General features: G+C 39.2%; 1 protein-coding gene across 6 annotated transcripts in view; it reads right to left on the bottom strand.

The window, feature by feature from the left end:
- Positions 1–5,256: 5,256 nt before the first annotated feature.
- The window catches only part of SRSF11 (serine and arginine rich splicing factor 11), a 42,515-nt gene continuing 24,315 nt past the window's right edge, over positions 5,257–23,456 (bottom strand). For 3 of the 6 annotated variants that reach the window (XM_040987271.1, XM_040987270.1, XM_040987273.1), the window contains 9 exons: positions 23,106–23,198; positions 22,506–22,555; positions 20,524–20,651; positions 19,224–19,305; positions 16,952–17,083; positions 12,863–12,952; positions 8,449–8,544; positions 7,725–7,863; positions 5,257–7,619 (listed from right to left, as the gene is read on the bottom strand). In XM_040987271.1, the coding sequence (XP_040843205.1) occupies positions 7,422–7,619; positions 7,725–7,863; positions 8,449–8,544; positions 12,863–12,952; positions 16,952–17,083; positions 19,224–19,305; positions 20,524–20,651; positions 22,506–22,555; positions 23,106–23,198 (1,008 nt within the window). In that variant the 3' untranslated portion in view covers positions 5,257–7,421. Of the gene's footprint in view, positions 7,620–7,724; positions 7,864–8,448; positions 8,590–12,862; positions 12,953–16,951; positions 17,084–19,223; positions 19,306–20,523; positions 20,652–22,505; positions 22,556–23,105; positions 23,199–23,456 lie in introns of all 6 variants that reach the window. The other 3 variants (XM_040987272.1, XM_040987268.1, XM_040987269.1) reach the window with 3 other exon arrangements.

Genomic DNA, 23,456 nt, shown 5'->3' with positions numbered 1-23,456 from the left:
AGTATCTTTCTCACATAAAAGTTTCATGTCAGATCTTATTTATTTTTTAAAAAATCATGCCCCTGTGTTTGCAAATATTGCTTTGTGATGAGCCTTTTAATTGATAAAGTTCATTTTAAATTTATACTTTGTTGCACTGGCATTGGTTAAAAACAATTAAAAATTAATACAAACACTTTAAAATGTTGAATTAAATTTACTTAGCGTATTTTTGGAACATTATTACTAGTTGTTTTACTAGTTGTTACTATGTTTTGCTAAGTGAAAAGGACTTTAAATAGTTTACACTAGAAATACCATATATATCAACACTAAACCAAAACCCAAAAACTAAAACCCACCACTTTCTTTTAGCCATTTCCCATATGTGGGGCTCAGGGGCAAGGGGGTCACTAAGTCAACAAGATGGCGACTAACAGTAAGGTGACTGGGTTACACATTGTGAGCAAGATGGCGGCCAAGGACAGAGCCCTGGGCATAGACCAGGGCAGGAGTAAGTCGTTTCAAACAAAGACTGATTGGTCAGGGCCATTTTGCTCACCTACGCTGGCTTATGGGAGATGGCTTCTGCAGTCATACTCCTAGTAATTGGCTCCTTCTTCTCCCCTCCTGGAATTCCTGAAATTCCTGGCCTGAAGCTATTCCTTGCCCTATATAAGAATCTGTACTTCCCAAATAAATCGGAACTGCTGGCGAGAATCCCTGTCTGACTGTCTCTTGCATGCCAGGAGGCTGGGTGGCAGGCAGCAGGCTCACCCCCTCCAACAACGGGGTACTAGAGGAATCTGTGGGGGAGACCCCGCACCCATATATATAATCCCTGATCACTAAAGAAGGTTGACAATGACTTGCTGAAAATTTTTGTTTCTAATACACACTGATGCACATATGCTATTTGAAATTACACAATAGATGCCTCACCTCCCTGGATTCTTCAGAATCTGGGCTAGTTGTGTGTTGCTCCATGAGGCAGTGTCCTTGCTTTTGTAGAATGCTCATGTCACTGAGGTCAAAAACAACATAAACTGAACAGAATTTCAATCCATCTTTGCAGTTTCCTGGTTGCTCCTGTGGTTGATTACAATGCACTCTTACTGGCCTGACCATAATCAATTAACCATCTCCCAATCCCAGCTGCATCAAACTACAGCAACCTGCACAAAGAAAGCCTTAGACCACTTAACAAGCTCCCACAACTCTTAATGTCAAACCCAGGTTTAAAAAAAAATTCTAGTAGTTCTACTTACAGAATGGATCTTGACTATTCAATTCCACTTTACTGAATCAATCTTGATCCTAACATATAGACCAATATATTAATTTGGCATAAAGATAAAAGCATACCTAGTCCGATGCTAATTTTGTCAACTTACTGAATGGTAAAGGTTTTAGATTTATTATGTTGTTGTTAATTAACATTTAGAAAGTTAAAGCAATTTATCTATAGTAGAGGCAGAAATGTTCTTTAAAAATACATCTGTGGGTGGGTCTCAGGATGGGTCATCTCATGCCTGGATCCCAGACGCCAGTCACTATGTGCATGTGGTGAGCTGTCCCTGAGCCTGCCTGGGCTCCAGGGGCTGCTCCCTTCGAGGTGAGTACACTGAGGGGGGAAGTCTCCGTGACTGGGCAGGTCTAAGGCCCACCCACCGCCCTCATTGGGCTGTGAATAGGATTGGGGAGGGGCGTGACCTTGCCTCCCAGTTGCTGGTGAGTCTCAGGATGGAGCGTCTCATGCCTGAATCGGAGATGCCAGCCACCACATGCACGTGGTGAGCTGTCCCCGGGGAGCCAGTACGCCATTTGGTGCCAGGCTTCACCTGCTGGCTGTCTGGCTGGGACCTCTGGGATTTTCGTTCTTTGAATCGCAGCTTAGGTAGCTTCAGGTTGAACCCACTGTGCTTCTGGGACGTGAAGCAATCCTGAAGATTCCTAATGACAGTAACTTTTCCTTTGAAGAACTTATAATCATTGAACAATGCTGACCACCAAACACCAGTCCATGCAAAAGCTATAGCTCAGGGCTTGTCCAGCAGAATCATATGCTGTTACCTGACATGATGATGGAACAGGAGAAGGGTCACATTATGCAGGGCCATTATATTAACTAGCACTCGAGAACCATAACCGGGGGTAGATTCTGTGGGGGATGTGTGGGCCAAACCCTGTGGAAATTCTAGCCCCACTGGTTAGCTCAAGAGTTGGGGTGGTGATGGACTAAGCTAGGTATGACCAAGGAGCCTGCCATCAATCACAGGTAAATGAACCCACAGCAGTCTGGACTGGTCAAGGCAGCAGCACCCAAATGTGCATCCTGAATAGGGTGTGGGGTGGGCCGGGCTGCAACGTTCACTAGCTCATACATCAAAACCACTTGAGCAAGAACCTCGGAGCATACCCTACATCCGGGACCTGGGGAGGGTGAGAAACTGGGTGGGCCTTCTCCATTAATGTCCCCCTATAAACATGAAGGAAACAATATGGAAATAATAGTCTTACCCTCTTACCCACTTTCCTATAGCCCTTGAACCTTTCACCCTAATTAACTATGTAAAGATTGTCAAAAATAGAATAAAAAAAAACAAAATACATCTGTGATAACTGAATGATATTTTTTGTTCATATTTACTTAATATGGCAATTAGGGAGAAAGAGATGTTCTATTCACTGGTTCACTTCCCAAATGGTTGCAAAAGTGTGAAGTCATGAGACAGCAGCTTTATCTGAGAAGCTCATATACAAGTCCAAGGACTTGGGCCATCCTCCACTGCTTTCGCATGTACATTGGTGTGGAGCTGGGCCAAAGTGAAAAAGCCAGGATGCCTATAAGGGATGCTAGCATTATTAGTGTTGGTTTAACCCATTCTGCTACCACACAGCATCAAGCTTAAACCGTAAACTTAAACATGACTTGGGTCATTTCATTTATGACCTTAGTCTTTCAATTTTCAAAGCTCTAATAACATTGTAGCTAACTGCTTTTTGTGTGTATTATTTTCATGAGATTTTATATAATGTCCCTCCATATTATTATAATACTAGTCTGTCAGCAAGTCACAAGTCCACCAGTCTGTTGTTTAAGTGTATCTTGGCACTACAGGTATAGGCAATGGTGGAAAATCTAGTATCATATTGTCAAGGTACACGTAAGTTTCATTGGGCATCTTTCTTTTATATGGGAGTAGAGACGTATGCTGCAATGTATCTTCACTTCCTGAAATGCTAGTCTCCATTATACAGTTCATAGCTAATGTTTTGTTGTTGCCCTGCACTGCTTTACTTGACCACAAAGCCAGAAGAGGAGCAGCTGGGACACGAACTGGCACCCATATGGGATCCCAGCACTGCAAGATGAGGATTTGGTCATTGTGCCAGACCCAAAGGGAAAGGCGGGAAAGGCTTTTTGTAGTTTCATTAGAAAGGCAGAGATAGAGAAAATGATCCTCCATTAGCTTGTTATCTCTCCAGATGTCTACAGCAGTCAGGACTGAGCCAGGCCAAAGCCAGATTTCATCCAGGCCCTGCACATGGGTATCAGAAACCACCAAGTGCTCGTCTACCTGCTGCAACCTTCCCAAGGTGCATTAGCAGGAAGGTGGGGAATGAAGTTGAGAAAGCCATGAAACCTGACAGAGAGGATGCAGGGATAAAACCCCTTTGCCTAGCTCTGCTTAGAAAAGTACCATACTAATTTCAGTGATGCTGAATCATCTTCTAACAAATAAAAGTTTGGGGCCTGGCACAAAATCCTAGCAGCTCAAGTCCTCGCCTTGAAAGCACCGAGATCCCATATGGGCGCAGGTTCTAATCTTAGCAGCCCTGCTTCCCACCCAGCTCCCTGCTTGTGGGCTGGAAAAGCAGTTGAGGACGGCCCAAAACCTTGGGATCCTGCACCCCACGTGGGAGACTTGGAAGAGGTTCCTGGCTCCTGCTTTCAGATCCGTTGAGCTCCAGCCATTGTGGTCACTTAGGGAGTGAGTCATTGGATGGAATATCTTCCCGTCTCCTCTATGTACATCTGACTTTGCAATAAAAATAAATGTTAAAAAAAAAGTTTTGAAAAAGATGTGGATCTCTTATTTTAAAGTATTGTATCACACCTTTTCTCTGTAAATTCTTAGTTATTAAATATTTTGTTCTATACACGGGATATTGACTGTAGAATGACTTGAATGGTACTGTTACCTTGCTAGGAATTTCAGATATACAGACATAAATGAAAATGGAACAAAAATAAAGTAGTATAGACTCAACTATAGATATCTACAATCACCAGTCTGTCAGACTTCTCCAAAGAAGTGTAATTACTACTTCTGCTAATAAAAATCTTACAGAAAGATTTTTTTAGAACCAAAGTGCCAGTAGCAATTCCATTTTGTCCCACTGTCCAATATATAGAACTCTTTAAAAACATTAACCAATTTATAATATAAAAGTAACTGAAATAAGTCACTGATACAGAATTAAAAACTTGCAACTTAATGGGCTAACTTATTAAAAAAAACATTTCATATAGCACAGGTGTGAAATGGGTTAGTGTATTTACAGTGGAATAGAACCTGTTACACTTCAGAATTTTGTCTGAACACAGAACAGCATTGACTCCAAGTCCTTTATCTGGTACCCAAGAATTTTACAAGAGATGAAGTTATTAACATATAATACATCTTCAGTTTAGATGCTGCTCCAAGGTTTTTATTCCAAAAATCCATTATTAATACTAAGTATCTACTCATTTTAAAAAACATTTCAGAGAAAAATATAGAAATAAACCAAAACCCACCTTCACGAAAAGAGTGATATTTTTTACACTTACCAAAATTAAACATTCAACAGGCAGCATTCAGTGTTCCAAGCACATGTTTCCATGTCACTTTCATCTGCTGGTATACTCTTCAAATGCCTGAAACTACTGGGTTGTGCCAGGTTGAATCCTGGAGCACAAGCATTACTCCCTCTCTCCCATGTGAGTGGCAGAGATGCAGTAACCTAAGCCGCCACTACTACCCCAGGAGCCACGTTAGGAAGCTGGCTTCAAGGGTGGAGCAGACAATTGAATCCTGGTGCTAAGGTGCTGTGGGTATCTTAGACTGCTATGCCCAAGGCCTTTTATTTGGCCAACAATCTACTTGTATAGATAAGAATCACAGGGATCCCCACGTCTAATAAAACCCAAGACTGGACTTAAATCCTTTGACATCCTTTACCTCTTATCCACTCCTTTTAGCATTTTAAGCAAATAAATAAGGACAAACATTTTTCTAACAAAACCACTTTTATTTCATACAGAACAAAGCTCAGAGTGGAGGCAGTGTTCACTTGAATTCACTGCTTATCTTAAAAGGCTTGTGGCTTTGTGCAACACTACCTTGTATAGAAAATGTTCACTGAAATACTACAGATTCCTGTCACTGTACTGTCTTAAGTCAGTGGAACTACTTTAAAACCAGCAAGTTTCCCAGTCCTTGAAAAAAGGGAGAATGTCTGGATTCAGAGGTGACAAGCGAGGAAAGATTCCAAATATGAAAATTGCCACATGAAATTGTCAATGCTTTGAAAAAATGGCCATGTTACATCGTTCAATTTCATCTATTAAAAAGTGTTAAGTTTAAATGTCATCTGTGTTCAACATGTGATTTAAAAAAATGCAGTGATTAGGGCCAGCGCTAGAACTTATTAAACTCACTATAGACAAATATTCCTTTTGATAAAATCTTCTAAAAGTTACTACAAACTGTAAAAAACAGCGTTGCTTTTCTATATGGCATTTGAATTTTGAAGGTAAAAAAAATTTTTTGTCAAAACTTGGAAGAAAGCCAGGAAGCTACAATTCCAAGTCTCATTTTTCCTTATTCCCAGCCACCCAAACTTAACTCATTTAATGAATAAATATGCTATTTTGCACTATACAGTAGATACATGACAGCTTCTATGCTATTCCAGAAAAGGCAAATATTTATATTTCACTGAAAATATATAAACTTTCTAGATATAGCGGGATCACTGTATATCCTAAAGTTCATTGCATTATCCAACCCGATTCCTACACCCAAAATATAAGAAATTAGGTTGTCTAAGCTAAGGCTGCTTTAGATAAAAATTAATCATTTTTACAATTATAATGGCGACTATCAACTACTTAGTAATGGATTTTTATCTTCTTACTAAAACAAAGAAAGAAGTTAAATTTGTAAAACGACTGAGGTAAATGTCATACATTCAATTGCATAAATAAATACAAATACAGTTTTACAGGAACATGAACATAAGTTTAAGGGTTTTATTATCAAAGTCTTGTAAAACAATTTCAGAAACTGTACATCAACATGGCACAGACTGTAGCCTACTTCTGTATCTGCTGCACAAAAGTGAAGCTTGCAACTCGTGTAACTAAGAACAAGTTGCCTAACTACTTTGTATAACATGAAATCACTGTATGCATATGATCACTACTGTAATAACAGTAACACAAAATTTATTGGTTTTATACAACTTGAGATCAAATAAAAGTACATTATCAAGTGGATTTGTCTTATTTTAAAAGCATATGAAGTTCAATTTAAAATGCACTACCCCTTTTTCCAACAGTGAGTTTAAAACTTTGCAAATCAGAACAGTTAACTTTATTTTACAGAACTCTGAACAGGTGGATAGCTTTCACTGATGTAGAGATGGAATAAATTATTTTAGGAAAAAATATCATATCCCTAAACACCTAACGAAAAATTATACAACTCTACTTCAAATTACGCTATTTACCCACTGCGAAAGACAATTTTCTTTCAAATCTTATTTCTGTAATTAAACCCTAATCAGTCATCAAAAAAGGTTAGTGCATATACAACCTCTCAAAGTTAAACAAAAGCCACAAAAATTTAGCCATAAGGCTCAAAGGATCATTTATCGCAAATGCTCATTTCCAGATGTAATCTAAAAATATTAATTTCTCATGTTGATAAACAAGACCGTAAGTAGATCCATCATGGTGAAGGATTTTAATGACATTTAGGATATTCTTGCCACAGTAACATGCAATCAGTGCATTCCCTACATGGTGCTATTTCGGCAATGAATCAAATTTTAGAAATAGTCTAAATGAACTCACATAATAGGGAGATCATACAACATAAACAATCCATGCCTGCTGTAGATGCATGCAGCTTTTTCACTTTTGTTAAGAAGCAGCACCAGAATAGTAAAACTGCTTGGTTCTTCAATCAGCTTTCACCACACGAACTGTTTACCCACTACCACTTTCAAAAAGCCTTCTGATGTCAATACTACCACTGTCAGAAGCTTTATAACCTTTGAAACTCAGCTGTGTACATCTAGGTTTGAGATGAACAAATACAGCATTAAGAAATCACACAAAGGAATGACACTGATGCATGTGTACAGCTGCAGTCCGAGAGCGGCAACGCTCAGTCACTCATATCCATGTCTTCCTCATGATGATCATCCCCGTTTACTTTGGATTCTCTTAGTGCATCACCAGCTCCCTTCTCCACAGAACATTCCTTTGTTTTAGGTGAACTGGCTTCAGTTGGTTTCTTCTCCTCTTTTTTCTCTTTGTCGCTGTCATATCCCTGTTCCTCTTCATCGTAATCCCGAGTAACCTGCTTTGCCAACGAGAATAACAAAAGTAAACTTCTTCAAAGAAAAACCACTTCCTAAAAGTAGCAATACCAGCCCAAATACCAAAACAAGCTAGTTTTTAAACATACTTTTACATCTTTATCACTCTCTGATTTTCTTTCTCGGTCTTTTTCTTTATCTTTACTTTTCTTTTTCTTGCTTGTTGATCGTTCCCTTTCATCTCTGCTTCTTTCTTTGTCTTTATCTTTCTTCTTTTCCTTTTTGTGTCTAGAATGACAATTTAAAAAAATGTGCTTAAAATTATTTTAAAAGGATTATTTTAAATTTAAAATACAGTTACAGAGGAGAACAGAGAAGTCTCCCTTCCTGTGGTTCACTCCCCAAATGGCCACAATTCACCAGTGTAATTTGCATAACAGCTGCACTGGGCAGATCTGAAGTCAGGAGCTTCTTCTGGGTCTCCCACTTGGGGATAAAGGCCTAAAGACTTGAACCATTTTCTGCGGCTTTCCCATTCCATAAGCAGGAGTTGGAGCAACTGGGACACAAACCAGCAGTACCCATAGTGGACACGTTGGCAGAGGCCCTCAAAATAATCACTTAAAGTTAACTGCTCAGGATTTCACCCTGAAATGTAGCAACATATCTTATGGAGATGCCAACCTTGACCCAACATTCTCAAGATCAATTAGGAGAGCAAAGAAGCAATTTCAAAACACTGGAGTTCCAATCTTACAAAAGGTTCAAGACTCAAGTAATAAACATTTTAAGCCTCAGAAAACCATGGGAAAGTTTTAAAATTTGAAAATTCCTAAAAATTACAAGGAAATTTTAAATGATAAACACTGTTACCTCCTAGGGGATGGTGACCGTGACAATTTTCGTTTAGGAGACCTGGGTTTTTTAGGAGATCTTGTTCCACTCCTGCTTCGTCTTCGTCGTCTTTCTCTAAAATCACAAATGTGTGTATTATGCTTTAAAACACAGCATAATCTAAGCTTCACTAAAATCCCTACAGCATGACTAGAATTATGCATTCATGGAATAGAACACCTGCAAATTGTGTAGCTTTCCTTCCTTAGTTGTTTAAGACGACTTCTAATTACTGGCAGTTGTTCTTAAAGACATTCTGTTAAGTTCTAATTGAAGGAAGAAAAAGTCAGAAGTGAAAAAATAGTTCAAGTACTCAGTAGCCAGACAGCTATAGAAATAATTCAGTAATGCTGTGACATGGAAAGCAGTCACTAATAAAATAGAAATCAAATTGTTTCCCCATTCCATAGAGTTAGCTACCTTCTATCATTTAGTAATTTGTAGCATTTTGTACTTCTGTATCCCTGGATAAAACACAATTGTGAACACAGAGTAGGTATTTACAGAAGCTGAAAGATGTTTTAATTCAGGCAAAATAAGTATCACAAATATCCTAGTGGGTGTCACAGTGGTTTCTCATGGTGACTCTGATTTGCATTTTCTTGGTGGGAGGCCAATACTGCTGAACATACTTTTCAAATACTTGTCAACATTGGAATACCTTCTTTGGAGAATTGCCTGTACAGATTCTTTTCCCATTTTTAATTTGGTTGCTTCTGTTTGCAAATATTTTTAATCCTCTGTGGAGCTATTTTATATTTTATTTATTTGAAGGAGAATGACAGAGACAGTATCTTTCACATACTGGATCACTGTCAGCCTCAAAGGCTAATTGCATAGGCAAAAATCAGAATTCCCTTTCCTGATCTCCCACAAAGGTAGTAGGAACTGTACTCAAGCACAGAGATCAGAGTAGCTGGGACTAGAGCTAGCTCTCCAATTTAAGATGCTAGTGTTAAAACTTGTGGCTTAATCCCCTGAGCTACAATGTTGGCCTATCTTTACTTACTTAAGATATTCTTTGAAACACAGAAGTTTAATTTTGGTAATTGTTAACATTGTTGTTGCATGTGCTGGCATCACGCCTAGGAAACACTGCCAAACTCAAGGTGGTGAAAATAATATATCTGGGGCACAGTGTGACGCCTCAGTGGCTAAACCCTCACCTTAGGATCCCATATGGATGCCAGTACTCTGGCTCTGCTGCTCCCCCCCTTCCATCCAGCTCCCTGCATATGGTCTGGGAAAGCATTAGAAGATGGCCCAAAGCCTTTGGATCTGCACCCACATAACAGATCCAGAAGAAGCACCTGGCTTTAGATCGGTTCAGCTGTGGCCACTGCAGTCATTTGGGGAGTGAACCAGTGGACAGAAAATTTGTCTTCCTTCTCCTCTGTAAATCTGATCTACCTTTGCAATAAAAATAACTAAATCTTGAGTTTTGGTTCTTATAAGATGCTGTATAAAACAACACAAATCAGAACTTGAACTGCCTCAATTTACCAATGTAATTTGCATAAGTTACAGTGTACTTTAAACATTCAAACTTAACTAGGTTAAGATATAAAAACCGATCTGTTAAGCTTTGTGCTGATTCAAAATATTCTACATCTTAATATGAAGAACAAATGATATAAAGCTGAATTTTAGATTTTTCTTCACAAACTGGCCTAGGAAAATTTCCTATAATGGCAGAGCTAACTTTAATAAACACTGAAACATCCACAGTTGGGAAAACAATTCATGTACACAGGCTGTCGAGTCAAATTTGCAGGAAAATCAGGACCTTAATTCTAAAAAACAGTTGAAGAGGCAGTATCTCCTATATACTGCAAATAATAAAATACAAGAAATGATGGAACTCTGATAAACTTCTAATGAAATATTACCCCGATAACAATCAAAGCACAAAACAACACAATGGACAAATACAGATAACAGAGATGAAAAAATTAAATTTAGCAGGCAAAATCCCACGCAAACAGATCCTATATCACAATCAGACTGGATTTAACCAGGGATGCAGTTGGTTTAACATTTGCGAATCAATAAATGCCGTAAATCACATTAATGCAAAGAACAAAAGCCACTGTATCATGAGCAGGTGCAGACAAAGCACAGGAAGATTCAACATGCATGATAAAAACCTGCAACAAATTTGATACAGAAGGTACACACCTCAAAATAATAAAGACAAGATATGACAAACCTGACAAACCAACAATCCAAATCATACACAGGGAGAAATGCTGAAAGCTAGAATAAGATAAGGACATCCACTATCACCAGACTTACTCAATATATTATTGGAGGTATAAGAATAGTTAGCAAAAAGAAAGACATAAAGGACATCAACATTGGAAATGAGGTAATGAAAGTATCTGTGTTTGGAGGTGACATAATTTTATACACGGGATAACTAGAGTACCAAAAACCTTTAGAACTGATAAATCAATTCACTGAAGTTACTGACAATATCAACATTTAAGTACAGCATCATTTTTACACAGCAATTATAACTGTGCTGAAAGGGAAGTCAAAAGTGGTATCATTAATAACAACAATCTAAAAAGATTTAAGCTGAATACACTTAAAAATGGAAGTAGCTTAACCAAAGACTATCTCTACAATGAAAATTACAAAATACTAATGAAATAACCAAGTACATTTTTAAAAATGGAAAGATAAATTCTGTTCATGGACTAAAAGAATGACTATTACTACAATGTCCATATTATCTACACATTGCAGGCAATTCTTGTCAACTTATCAATGATATTTGTTATGGAACTGGAAAAAGAATGCTGAAATGCATAGGAAACCTGCAAAGACTCAATGGTGAAAGCAATCCCACACACACACACACACACACACACAGCAGAAAGCATCACAGTATCTGACTTCCTACACACCACAAAGTTATAGTAATTGAAAGAGCATATTATCGGCATAAACACTTTCAATGGAGCAAACAGCCCAGAAATTAACACGTGTACAGAGAGTAAAACCAAGTACTTTCTGACAACATACAACGGAAAAAGAAGAGCCTTTTCAATGAACAGTGCTGCCAAAACTGGACAGTATATTTGCTGACTTAATGAAACTGGAATATCCAGAAATCAACTAAAAAATCTTTAACTATGAAAATGCTTGAAGAAAACAGGGGAAACAGTTTGAGACATTGCAGTAAGCCATGATTTCTTCAGATCTCAAAAAGCAAACCTAGATAAATGGGATTATATAAACCAAGAAGCTTCTGCACACCAAAATCATTAACAGGTAATAATCAGAGAAAATATTCTGAGCTATTTATCTGACAAAGGTTGAATGCCCAGGATATAATAGAACACACAAACCCCAAAAATACAGAGTCAACAAAATCAATGAAAATGCTCATTACCACTATCCATCAAGATAATACAAGTCAAAACCACAGTGAGGTACCGTTTCACTCCTCTTAGCTCAGCTATTATCAAAGAGAACAATGTTGGTGAGGATGGGGAGAAACCAGGAACTTTATAAAGGTCTCACACGTGGGTAGCCAGCGATCTAAACATTTGGGCCATCATTTGTTGCCTTATCCCAGGCAATCAGCAGACAGCTGGATCAAGATACAAACTGGAACCCATGTGGGATGAAAGCATCGCAGGCAGTGAGCAGCTTTACTTGCTAAACCGCAATGCCACCCTTTTAAAAAAGCAACTCTTGATTCATAACCGGCAGGAATATAAATAGGTTCAGATATAGAACACAAGAGTATGGAGATTCCTCAAAGACTATAACCAGAACGGAGTTATGACCCAGCAGTCCCATTACTGCACATACATCCACAGGACATGAACTTACAGAGCATCCAAGAGATACCTGCTTCATCATTTTTATCAAAGTGCTGTTCACAAAAAGTCTGTTTATGAAATTAACCAACGGGTCCATCATCATATGAATGGATAAAGAAAATGTGGTACACAGACACAACTGAACACTATTCAGCTTTAAAAATACTGAAAACTGTGACATTTCTTAGTAAAAGATGGGAAAGGAGGACACTGTGTTGAAACAACACAAAGCAAGACATATATTACATATTCTCCTTCATATCTGCAAGTTATAACTGAAAAACCAATCTAACCTAATTTGAACACAGAATTTTGGCTGGGAGGGTTGGGAAGAATAGAAAGAGCCAAGACATAAAAAAAAAAAAAAAAAGTTTGAGGAATGTATGTGGTTCCTTAATTATGACAAGCTAACCTAAGATGTTAGTATGTTAGTAAGGGAAGTTGAGTGAGGAATAATGGAAAGTGTATCACTACTCACAATTTTTGCTTTGTAAACTTAAAATTATTCTGAAATCACATGTTTTTTAAACAGTGAAGAATGCATAATTCTGCCATACCTGCTTGCACTTCTAGAACGTCTGGCTGTACTGTAGCTTTTTGGTGGTGTTTTGGAACGTTTCTTTTCTTTGTCTTCTTTCTTTTTGTCTCTAATAAACACAATTAAAAAATACATTAAGAGATTAGTCCCTACTTAAAAAGTGCCTACAAATAAAAACAAAATAATCTCTTTTATCCTTTCAAAGTTTCATCCTGAAAGCATGAATTGCAACTCTGATACAAGTTATTTTTAGGGATAACAGTTTATGTGGCAAAAGGAGAGAGGTTAAAAAATTAAATGAAAATGGAATTAAAGTTTATTTTTGCACAAAAATGTGAGATCTATGCATAAGACAGATCCTCAGAGTGAGAACTTAGCAGTTAACTTTAAACAGGTATGCAGTTAACAAATACAAACCTGGGTACTCTAAGATATGTTTATCAAAAAGTGTTTTAGCTGCTAGGCCACTCTATCTCCTATTTTACTGTACCAAAGCAACTTCAATTCTACTTTTGGCATAAACTGAGTTGGAGAAGGAGAGACAAAGATCTTCTACATGTTGGTTCATTCCCCAAATGGCCAAAACAGCCAGAACTGGACCAATCCAAAGCCAGGAGCTTCTGTTATGACTCCCATGTAGACATAGTAGCCCACGGACTTAGGCAAACCTCTGACGCTTTCCCAGGTCATAAGTAGGAAGCTGAGTTAGAAGTGGAGTAGCCAAGCCGGGTGCAAAAGCGTAGTGGCTAAAGTCCTCGCCTTGCATGCACTGGGATCCTATATGGGCACTGGTTTTAACCACAGCTACTCTACTTCCCACTCAGCTCCCTGCCTGTGGCCTGGGAAAGCAGTAGAGAACGGCCCAAAGCCTTGGGACCCTGCACCCGAATGAGAGACCAAAAAGCTCCTGGTTTCGGATCAGCTCAGCTCCAGCATATTGGCCTCTTGGGGAGTGAGACAGCGGATGGAAGATCTTTTTCTGTATCTCCTTTTCTGTGTATCTGCCTTTCCAATAAAAATAAATCTTAAACAAAAAACCAAAACACAAAAACAACAACAAAAAAACCTGGAAGTTGTTAGGCCCACAGTTCCACTAGTTTTTTTTTTTTTTTTTAAAAGATTTACTTTTTAAATTTTTTTATTGCAAAGGCAGATATATAGAGAGGAGAGACAGAGAGGAAGATCTTGCATCTCATGATTCACTCCCCAAGTGAGCGCAACGGCAGGTGCTATGCTGATCCAAAGCCAGGAGCCTCTTCCGGGTCTCCCACGCGGGTGCAGGGTCCCAAAGTTTTGGGCCGTCCTCAACTGCTTTCCCGGGCCACAGGCAGGGAGCTAGAAGGGAAGCGGGGCTGCCGGGATAGAACCGGTGTCCATATGGGATCCCGGGCGTGCAAGGCGAGGACCTTTAACCACTGCACCACTGCGCCTGGCCCCCACTAGTTTTTTTTGAAGTGTTCTTATTATTTATGGTAAAATTATTTTTTCAAATTAAGATTTATTTATTTTTATTGCAAAGTCAGATATACAGAGAGGAGGAAAGACAGAAAGATCTTCCATCTCCAAGAGACCACAATGGCTGGTGCTGTGCCAATCCGAAACCAGGAGCCAGGAACTCTTCCAGGTCTTTCCCACACGGGTGCAGGGTCCGAGGCTTTGGGCCATCCTTAACTGCTTTTCCAGGCCACAAGCAGGTAGCTGGATGGGAAGTGGAGCTGCTGGGATTAGAACCAGAGCCCATATGGGATCTCAGCACGATCAAGGTCAGGAGTTTAGCTTCTAGGCCACCACGCTGGGCCCTGGTAAAACTATTTCTCTTAAAATTCTATTTTAATGGTGTTTCATGACTTGATTCTGACATACTGAAATAGTCAGTATCCTGAGAAAATTAAGAAGTTGTCCAATTTTTCTGTTTTGGTGGTAAACACCAATAGTTTCAGTAACTGCCTATAAGTTCTTCAATAGTTTCTTCCCCTCAGACTGATTTTAGCAGTTTCCCAACTCATCTTTACTACTGGTGCAAACTCAATATTCTTGAATGTTAATTTCCATCATGGATCAAGCCAATATACCTCTTAGCCCTTCACCCCTAACAGATTTATTTATTTCAAAGGGAAAGTGAGCATGACATCTCTCTCATTCAATGACTCACTCTTCAAATGCCTACAACAGATGGAGCTGAGCCAAGGTGAGGCGGATATTGGGAATTTCATCCAGGTCTCCCATGTACCATATGGGCCCATATACTGGGCCATAATATGCTGCCCTCCAGGGGTACTGGCAGGAAGCTAGAGTGGAATCACAGTGGCTGGGACTTGAACTGGTGTGATACATGGGCTGCGGGCATTAGAAAAGGCGTTTAACCTTGTGAGACAATGCGTATTTTCTTCCTCATTTTGATGCCACATACTCTGGTCTACTCTGTGTTATTATAATGGACTGGCATAAAACCATCCTCAACTCAAATCTTTCTAGATTCTTAATATATAGTTCAAAAATAACACTACTGACAATATCTTTGCAATTTCTGACTTCAACTATCAGTTTTTTTTAAAAACATTTCTTCATTTTTATTACAAAACCAGATATACAGAGAGGAGCAGAGATAGAGAGGAAGATCCTCTGTCCGATGATTCATCCCCAAGTGCCCGCAATGGCCAGTGCTGTGCCGATCCAAAGCCAGGAGCCAGGAACCTCCTCCGGGTCTCCCACATGGGTGCAGGGTCCCAAAGCCTTGGGCTGTCCTAGACCACTTTCCCCGGCCATAACCAAGGAGCTGGATGGGAAGTGGAGCTGCTGGGATTAGAACCGGCGCCCACATGGGATCCTGGGCATGCAAGGTGAGGGCTTTAGCTGCTAGGCCACGTCGTCGGGCCCAACTATTGGTTCACATACACTAAAATAATCAGTATCTCAAGAACTTGTGTTATTAACTATGTAAAGATTGTCAAAATATAATTAAAAAAAAAAAAAAGAAAAAGAACTTGTGCTAACTTTTTAAAACCATTTTAAATAGTTTCTTTTGGGTTTCTCAAATGGATGCAGATTCCCCTGGCTCTGGGCCATCCTTGACTGCCTTCTCAGGTCACAAGCAGTGAACTACAATGGGAACTGGGGCAGCCTGGACATGAACTGGCACCGATATGGATGTAAGAGCATGCAAGGCGAGCACTTTAGCCACTAAGATATCGGGCTGGACCTCGTAAACCTTATTCTTACCTAAATCATGTGCCCCACTGAACCTAGTGAAATGGATCCAAAGTGAATACTCAAGATTCACCTACCATGAAATCTCTCCCAACGTTAGCCAAGTGATATTTATTAACAATGGTCCCCTCTCTGTAATTTCATCATACCCTCTTAAAACAATTGGTTTTGCATAAAAAGCCTATTCATTGAATGCTATTTTAAAAAAGATTTATTTTTATTGGAAAGGCAGATGTACAGAGAGGAGAGACAGAGAGGAAGATCTTCCATCTGATGATTCACTCCCCAAGTGACCACAAGGGCTGTGCTGTGCCAATCTGAAGCCAGGAGCCTCTTCCGGGTCTCCCACACGGGTGCAGGGTCCCAAGACTCTGGGCCATCCTTGACTGCTTTCCCAGGCCACAAGCAGGGAGCTGGATGGGAAGCGGAACTGCCGCGATTAGAACTGGCGGCCATATGGGATCTCGGCACGTTCAAGGCGAGGACCTTAACCATTATGCTATTGCACCAGGCCCTGACTGTTATGTTTTAACTGAAAATAAATGATGAATGTGGTTGTCTGCAGTTTAGCTCTCTACCTACCTCAAATCATGTGATAAGAGATCTTCTAGTATGTTTCAGTTTCTAGTTTACCGTGCTACTCCACAGAAGTTTCCAAATCAGCAAGGATGGACTATGTAAGAACAAACTACATTTAGATTCTTGCTTTCTTTTTCTGGCGCAGCAAAAAGTGGCTGGTAGTGCTAAATTCTCTGCAGCAGTTGAATGGAAAGGAGAAACCTTTTTATCAAACTTCATATTCCCCCAAATCCCTAGCTTCTTCTGTTATTCAAGTAGAACAGAACTTAGGTTCTTGGCAATTCTAAAATTCTTTTCTCAGTCAGTAGGCAGCCTCTTGTACCTGTTTTTTGATGTGCTCCTTGACCGTCTACCTCTCTCTCTGGAATGAGACCTTCTCCGCCTTGGACTTTTGGATCGTCGCCTACTCCTTGATTTAGAATGGGATCGTCTTCTTGATCTGCTTCTTGATCGCCTAAAAATTGTAAAAGCAGCAGAGAAAAGCATATATGTATGAGAGGTTTTACATATTCCACCTGTCTACCGCAACTGAATTTTTGCCAATGGAGCGGGACTACTCCCTTCCAGTTGTTGGCATTACTCAGCCACATAATAAACATCTTGGAATCTCACAAATTAGTCATGTCTTTTGTATGATTTATTCACAGAAATAAACAAATTACAGTTACAAGGAACAGTTACAGAGAGAGGGGAGAGAATCTTCCACTGGTTAGGTTACTCTCCATGTGAACTCAACAGCCAGAGCAGGACTGGGTTAAAGCCGTTATTTCAAAAATCCAGCCTGGGAAGAACACACTAAAAAAAACTACAAAAGAGAAAGAGACTTGAACGTTACACAAAGTTTATTATTTTGGTTTCATGAGTCTTGTGTGTTTTCAACTAAGCAAAACATGAGATTTGCAAAGAAATAAGTACTGTGAAGAAGTTTTGTTTCAATGCTGTGCTATTTCCTTTGAGCTTTAAATATTTATTGGGACCGGTACAGTGGCTCAAGAGGCTGATCCTCCATCGCAAAGTGCTGGCACCACGTATGGGTGCCAGATGGCATCCTGGCTGCTCCATGTTACAATCCTGTTCTTTGCTAATGGCCTAGTAAACCAATGAAGGATCGTTCAAGCCCTTGGCACCCTGCACTTAGGTGAGAGACCTACAGGAAGCCGCTGGCTTCAGATCTACTTAGCTCAAGCAGTTGTAGCCATTTGGGAGAGTGAAGCAGGGGAAAGTAAATCCGTCCCTCCTCCCTCTGTATCTGACCTTCAACTAAAAACAAATCTTATTTTTGTTGTTGAAAGGCAGAGTTACAGAGGAAAGAGAGGCCTCCTATCTACTGGTTCATCTCCACAAACGGTCTAAATCACCAGATCTGAGCAGACTAAAGCTAGAGGCCAGGAGATTCCCTGAGCCTTTGGAGTGAGTGCTGAGCCATCCTCCACTGCTTTCCCAGACTATAAACACACAGCTTGATGGGAAGCCAAGCAACCGGGACAGAAAATTGGTGCTCATGTGGGATACCAGTGCCACAGTCTGAGGTTTAGCCTACTGTGCCAAGGGTCCAGTCCTATGATATTTTTTAATATGGTTAACACTGACAGATGTATATGCCACATAGAACCTTGTCAGAGTTCTCACATATTTTTTAAAAGATTTATTTACTTTTATTGGAAAGGCACGGTCATAGAGAGAAGACACAGAAGAGAGAAATAAATACACTTTCACTGTCTGCTCACTTCACAAAGGCCACAAGAGATAGGGCTACACGGATTCAAAGCTAGGAGCTTCTCCCAGGTCTTCCACATGAGTGTAGGGGATAAAGGACTTGAGCCATACTGTACTGCTTTGCCAGGCCACAAGAAGTGAGCTGGATGAGATATGGAGCAGCTGAAACTCAAGGCAGTGCCTGTACAGAATGTTAGTACCAAAATCAGGCTTAGCCTATGACACCATGCCCTCACGTGTGTGCATTTAAGTGCAAAACAGCAGTATGTGCGAAAGCTTTGGCACAGGTAATATGAATCTTAAGAGTAATTTATAAGTATTCATAAATTCGAACAAATCTCAATTTAGTAGACCTGGGGTGTCTACTAAAAAGCCATTATTTAGAATTCAAGTTAAAATTCTTTGCAAAGCTCTAACTCAAGATATCACCTAGGGATTTTCTGAGTATGAGTTGTTTGTTTAGCCTCTTATGCAAGGATGAACAACCACATTGATAGCATCAGCAATTACTGAAACATATTTTAGCCAGAAAGTGGTGCTTTAGTAATAGGTTCAAGTCCTTGCCTTGACTGCAGCCAGGCTTTCATATGCAGTTCTAATCCCAGCTGCCACTTCACATCACACTCCATGCCTGTAGTCTGGGAAAGCAGCCGAGGACGGCCCAAAGCTTGGGACACTGCACCCATGTGGGAGACTCAGAAGGAGATTCTGGCTTCTGCCTGTGAATTAGCTCAGCCCCACTGAGGGCCACTTGGGGAGTGAGCCAGCAGAAGATCTTTCTCTGTGTATGTTCTTTGTATCTGCCTTTCTAACAAAAAAGTGCCACAGAGCAACTATGATTGTCTATGGTTCAAATGAATGTTAAGAAACACTCTAACCTGTGCCTTGAAGAGGAGGGAGTCCTCCTCCTTCTTGAACGTGATCTTGATCTTGAATGTCTTCTTTTTTCATCCTTTTTATCTAAATTAAAAAAAAAATAATAAATACACAAAAGCAAAGATTTAGAATCATCCAATAAAATTATTATTCCCTCCAGGAATTATTTTTAACATTTCTATACTATCCTAATCTACTGCTTCTATGTATACTTGTATCTTAAATTGATTATGCATAATTACAATGTTGAAGTTCAGAGAATTTACAGGTTCTTTGGACCACCAGCCCACTCTACAGCACAGAAACATGTAAAGGATTTCTCATTAACCAAGCTATGAAAGGGTATTGATCTATAGCTATCATTTCCCATACTTTAAACAACAAAAATTTCTTTTAACTTAGCACCTAAAGAAAAAATAAATCCATTGCATATTTTCAATAAATGAACTATCCCCAATATGTAAGTGATTTCTCTTTCACATTTAGGTGACTTCACTAACTATTCATTTATTGTGAATGTCACTGTCAATAATTAATGCACAAAGTTCTTAGGAAAAAAAAAAGCAGTATAACACAAGACCACAGGTAAAAATACACAGGTGTCAAAAAGGCAACCTGTACAGAATACTTGGTTTCCTTTACACAAATGACATACAGGCATTTTTATTTAGCTTGTCTTAAACAAAACTCAGGCTATCTGGGGCCTGGCGTGATGGCTTGATGGCTGAATCCTCGCCTTGCATGCGTTAGGATCCCATATGGCACAGGTTCATGTCCTAGCTGCTTTACTTCCCATCTAGCTCCTTGCTTGTGATCTGAGAAAGCACAGAGGATGGACCAAGGCCTTGGGATCCTGCAGTTGTGTGGGAGACCTGGAAGAAGCTACTGGCTTTTATGGTCACTGTGGTCATTGTGGCTGGCTGGTGAGTGAACCAGTGAATGGCAGTGAAAGACTGTTTTTCCAACAAAACAAATATTAAAAAAAAAAAAAAAAAAGGCTGTTTGAAGCTAGACATAAAAATTTTATAGCAAGTATTAGATACTATTAGCTCTAACGACATTTCAATTGTTTTAATCACTGTTGGTGGTGGGTGGAGTGGCCTGGACAGCCACCAACATTTCCAATTATCTTCTCTGAAGAAGTAGTTAGTATTTTTTTTTTTTAGAAGTAGTTAGTATTAATGAAACAAACAAAAGGTATTTCAAATTATTTCCACATGTCTGGGTGGTATGCCAATAAATAATCTTTCTAAAAATTTGTTTCAGATTTATATTCCACAAAACAGCACAAACATGTTTTACCTGGCTCTATAGCAGCAGAAATCAGGGACTGTGCTTCTCGTACTCTTTTCATAGCTTCCTCTATTTCTTTACTAGAGGTGTCAGATTTTAGACTTGGTGAAACAAGACCAGCAGCTACATGATTCAACCTAAAACAAAAAATTGAGTTTTGAAATATTTTAAGTGAATCTTATCATTTTATATGCATATGCTGCATAACATTATTTTAGAAAAATATTTCTTATATGAAAACGGGGGAGGGATAAGGATCCAATACTTGAGTTAATATACTGTAATGCATCACTTAAAATATCTGCAAAGGGGACCTGCATTTTGAGTCAGATACCTAGAATAACAAAGATATATGATTTTGTTGAATATTTATTAGCATACACATTTTAGGAAATCTGCTGATGCAAAAATTTAAATGACATTTCCCTCACATAATTAAGAATACACTTAGGTTGGATAGAAAGCATTATCTTTTAATTTGATGATGGGAAAGAACTGAGGCAGAAGCCAATGTTCCATCAAACGTATACGTATATCATTACATCTTTTAAGATGTGACTTAAAAGATTTTATGGGCCAGGCGCGGTGGCGCAAGTGGTTAAGGTCCTCGCCTTGCTCGCCCGGGATCCCATATGGGCGCCGGTTCTATCCCGGCAGCCCTGCTTCCCTTCCAGCTCCCTGCCTGTGGCCCAGGAAAGCAGTCGAGGCTGGCCCAAAGCTTTGGGACCCTGCACTAGCGTGGGAGACCCAGAAGAGTCTCCTGGCTTTGGATCAGCATAGCATCAGCCGTTGCGCTCACTTAGTGAATGGATCATCAGACGGAAGATCTTCCTCTCTGTCTCTCCTCTCTGTATATCTGCCTTTCCAATGAAAAAATAATAAAAATAAATCTTTAAAAAAAAAAATTTCACACATGTAGGAAGAAAAGGTTATATCCACTAGTCATTTGTGGTACAGTGGGAAGTGTAATCAAGAATGGATCACCAGGAACTTCAATGACATTGGTGATGTGATACTTTGTTGATTCATGGGGTACATGCTTGAATTTTAACTTTAAAATACTATTAAATACAACAGTTGTTATAAAAATTTATTCTTTCTTTCCTTATCTGTAGTCTCCGACTTACTGATAGTGGCACTTATGAGTAGCAAAAGGCACAAAAATTCAAATTTAACATACCAACAAACAATATAGACTTGTTACATGTCAACATGTCAAACAAGTAACAATTACAACATGATGAATACTCATTAGGGTACTTACAAGTTTGGCTAAAATTACTCACATGCATGTGTTTTTTCCCCCCGTGGGATGTCTTTCCCCTCAGCCTTGCCTCCCAGCTCAGCCTCTGATCTTCAAGCTAAGTTCTCCCTTTACGATAACTTCCCATAGCACCTCTACTTTCCCTACTTATACGTATCCATATTTTACTGTCTGAATGATCTTTAAATGCAATGCAGACACTCACACATTTAGTTTAAAAAAAAATGCAAACAAAAAACTAAATAGAACATTGAACTCTTTGCTACCACTTAAAAAATTATTACCAAACATCTTCCAGATTCTTTGTCTCTAAAAATCAACTTATACTTTATGACCTGAGAATGGGAAACTTTCTTTTCAACTACTGAAAAAACCTACCATTAGGGCAGGTCATTAGTTCTAGTGATTAACCTGCTAGCACCACACATCAAAATGCCTGCACTCATGTGTAAGTGCAGGTTCCACTTCCAGCTTCCAAACGTGGACCATGAGAAGCAGTGATGATGGTGCAATTAGGACCTTGCCAGCTATGCAAGTGAGTGACTTAGACTGAGTTTCACCTCTAGGCATTGGCCCAGCCCAATGCCACTAGAGGCATTTGGGGAATGGACTGGTAAGAACACCCTCTGCCCTATAAATAAATAAATGGGTAGAAAAAACACCCTAAAAATCCATAGTCTAGACAGTATCATTCCATATCACTAATGGAATAAAGAAAATTCCTTACTTTGGATCAACAGTACTCATAAGCTTCAGCAACTGATCTGCGGCAAGAGACTGCAGAAACAAAAAAGCATAATCATGAAAATACATAAAATGATACACAGTTCTTGTTTTCTTAGTATGTTTATGTCTCAGTGTGTTCTGTAAAATTTGTCAACCTTCAAAAAGGAACATGATTAACACTAATCAATAGAAACACTGCGAACTTTGTCAGCGTAAATTTTTTCATATCAATATCAAAAAAAACCCAACAAAAACAAAACAAAACAGGTAACCACAGTGGCTGAATATTGAACAGAGAAACTTTAGCAAGTTAGCTGAAGAGCATAAGGCTGAACAGTCTACACTTTATATGATTACCTTTCGATAAATGAATGCTTTCTCAGTGAAAATAACATGTTCAAGAAACAAATTTAAGCTCAAACTGAAATGCTCAGCCAATATGATACACTTTGTGTATTAAATTTTATCAAACAAGAAGCTGTTTAATGTGTAGGAGGGTAGAACTTTATGCCATTTCTGTAATTCAGTAGTTAATTATTGGTGTTCAAATGGAAACTCCATTAATGAAATACATTTTCTGAAAGGCAACAATAAGTGGTACCTGAGAGTTCAGATTTGCTCCAGGAAGCCCAAGTGCAGCAAGGGCAGGATCAAGAGTAGGAGCTCCCAAAGCAGCCAATGGAACAGCGCCAATCTGTGAAAATTCAAATTAAACATATTTAAAGCTTCATTAATGTTCCTTATGAAATTTATATAATTTTCCCTCATTGTAAACTGCTCAACTTCATGCAAATCCACACAGCTATTGCTACTGCAGCTGAAAAAACCAGACAATACACAACCAATGGGCATGGCCTATTCCAACGAAAAAAGGATTAGCAAAGACAGATATGGGGCTGGCGCAGTGGGAAAGCATTAAGCTACTGCTTACGATGATGCAATTTTAAAAGTT

Source organism: Ochotona curzoniae, unplaced genomic scaffold (assembly GCF_017591425.1).
Source record: "Ochotona curzoniae isolate NIBS_2020 unplaced genomic scaffold, NIBS_Ocur_1.0 contig_4612, whole genome shotgun sequence".
Classification (NCBI taxonomy): Eukaryota; Metazoa; Chordata; class Mammalia; order Lagomorpha; family Ochotonidae; genus Ochotona; species Ochotona curzoniae.
The sequence above is the reverse complement of the archived record's forward strand: the minus strand, read 5'-3'. Positions and strand labels throughout refer to the sequence as shown.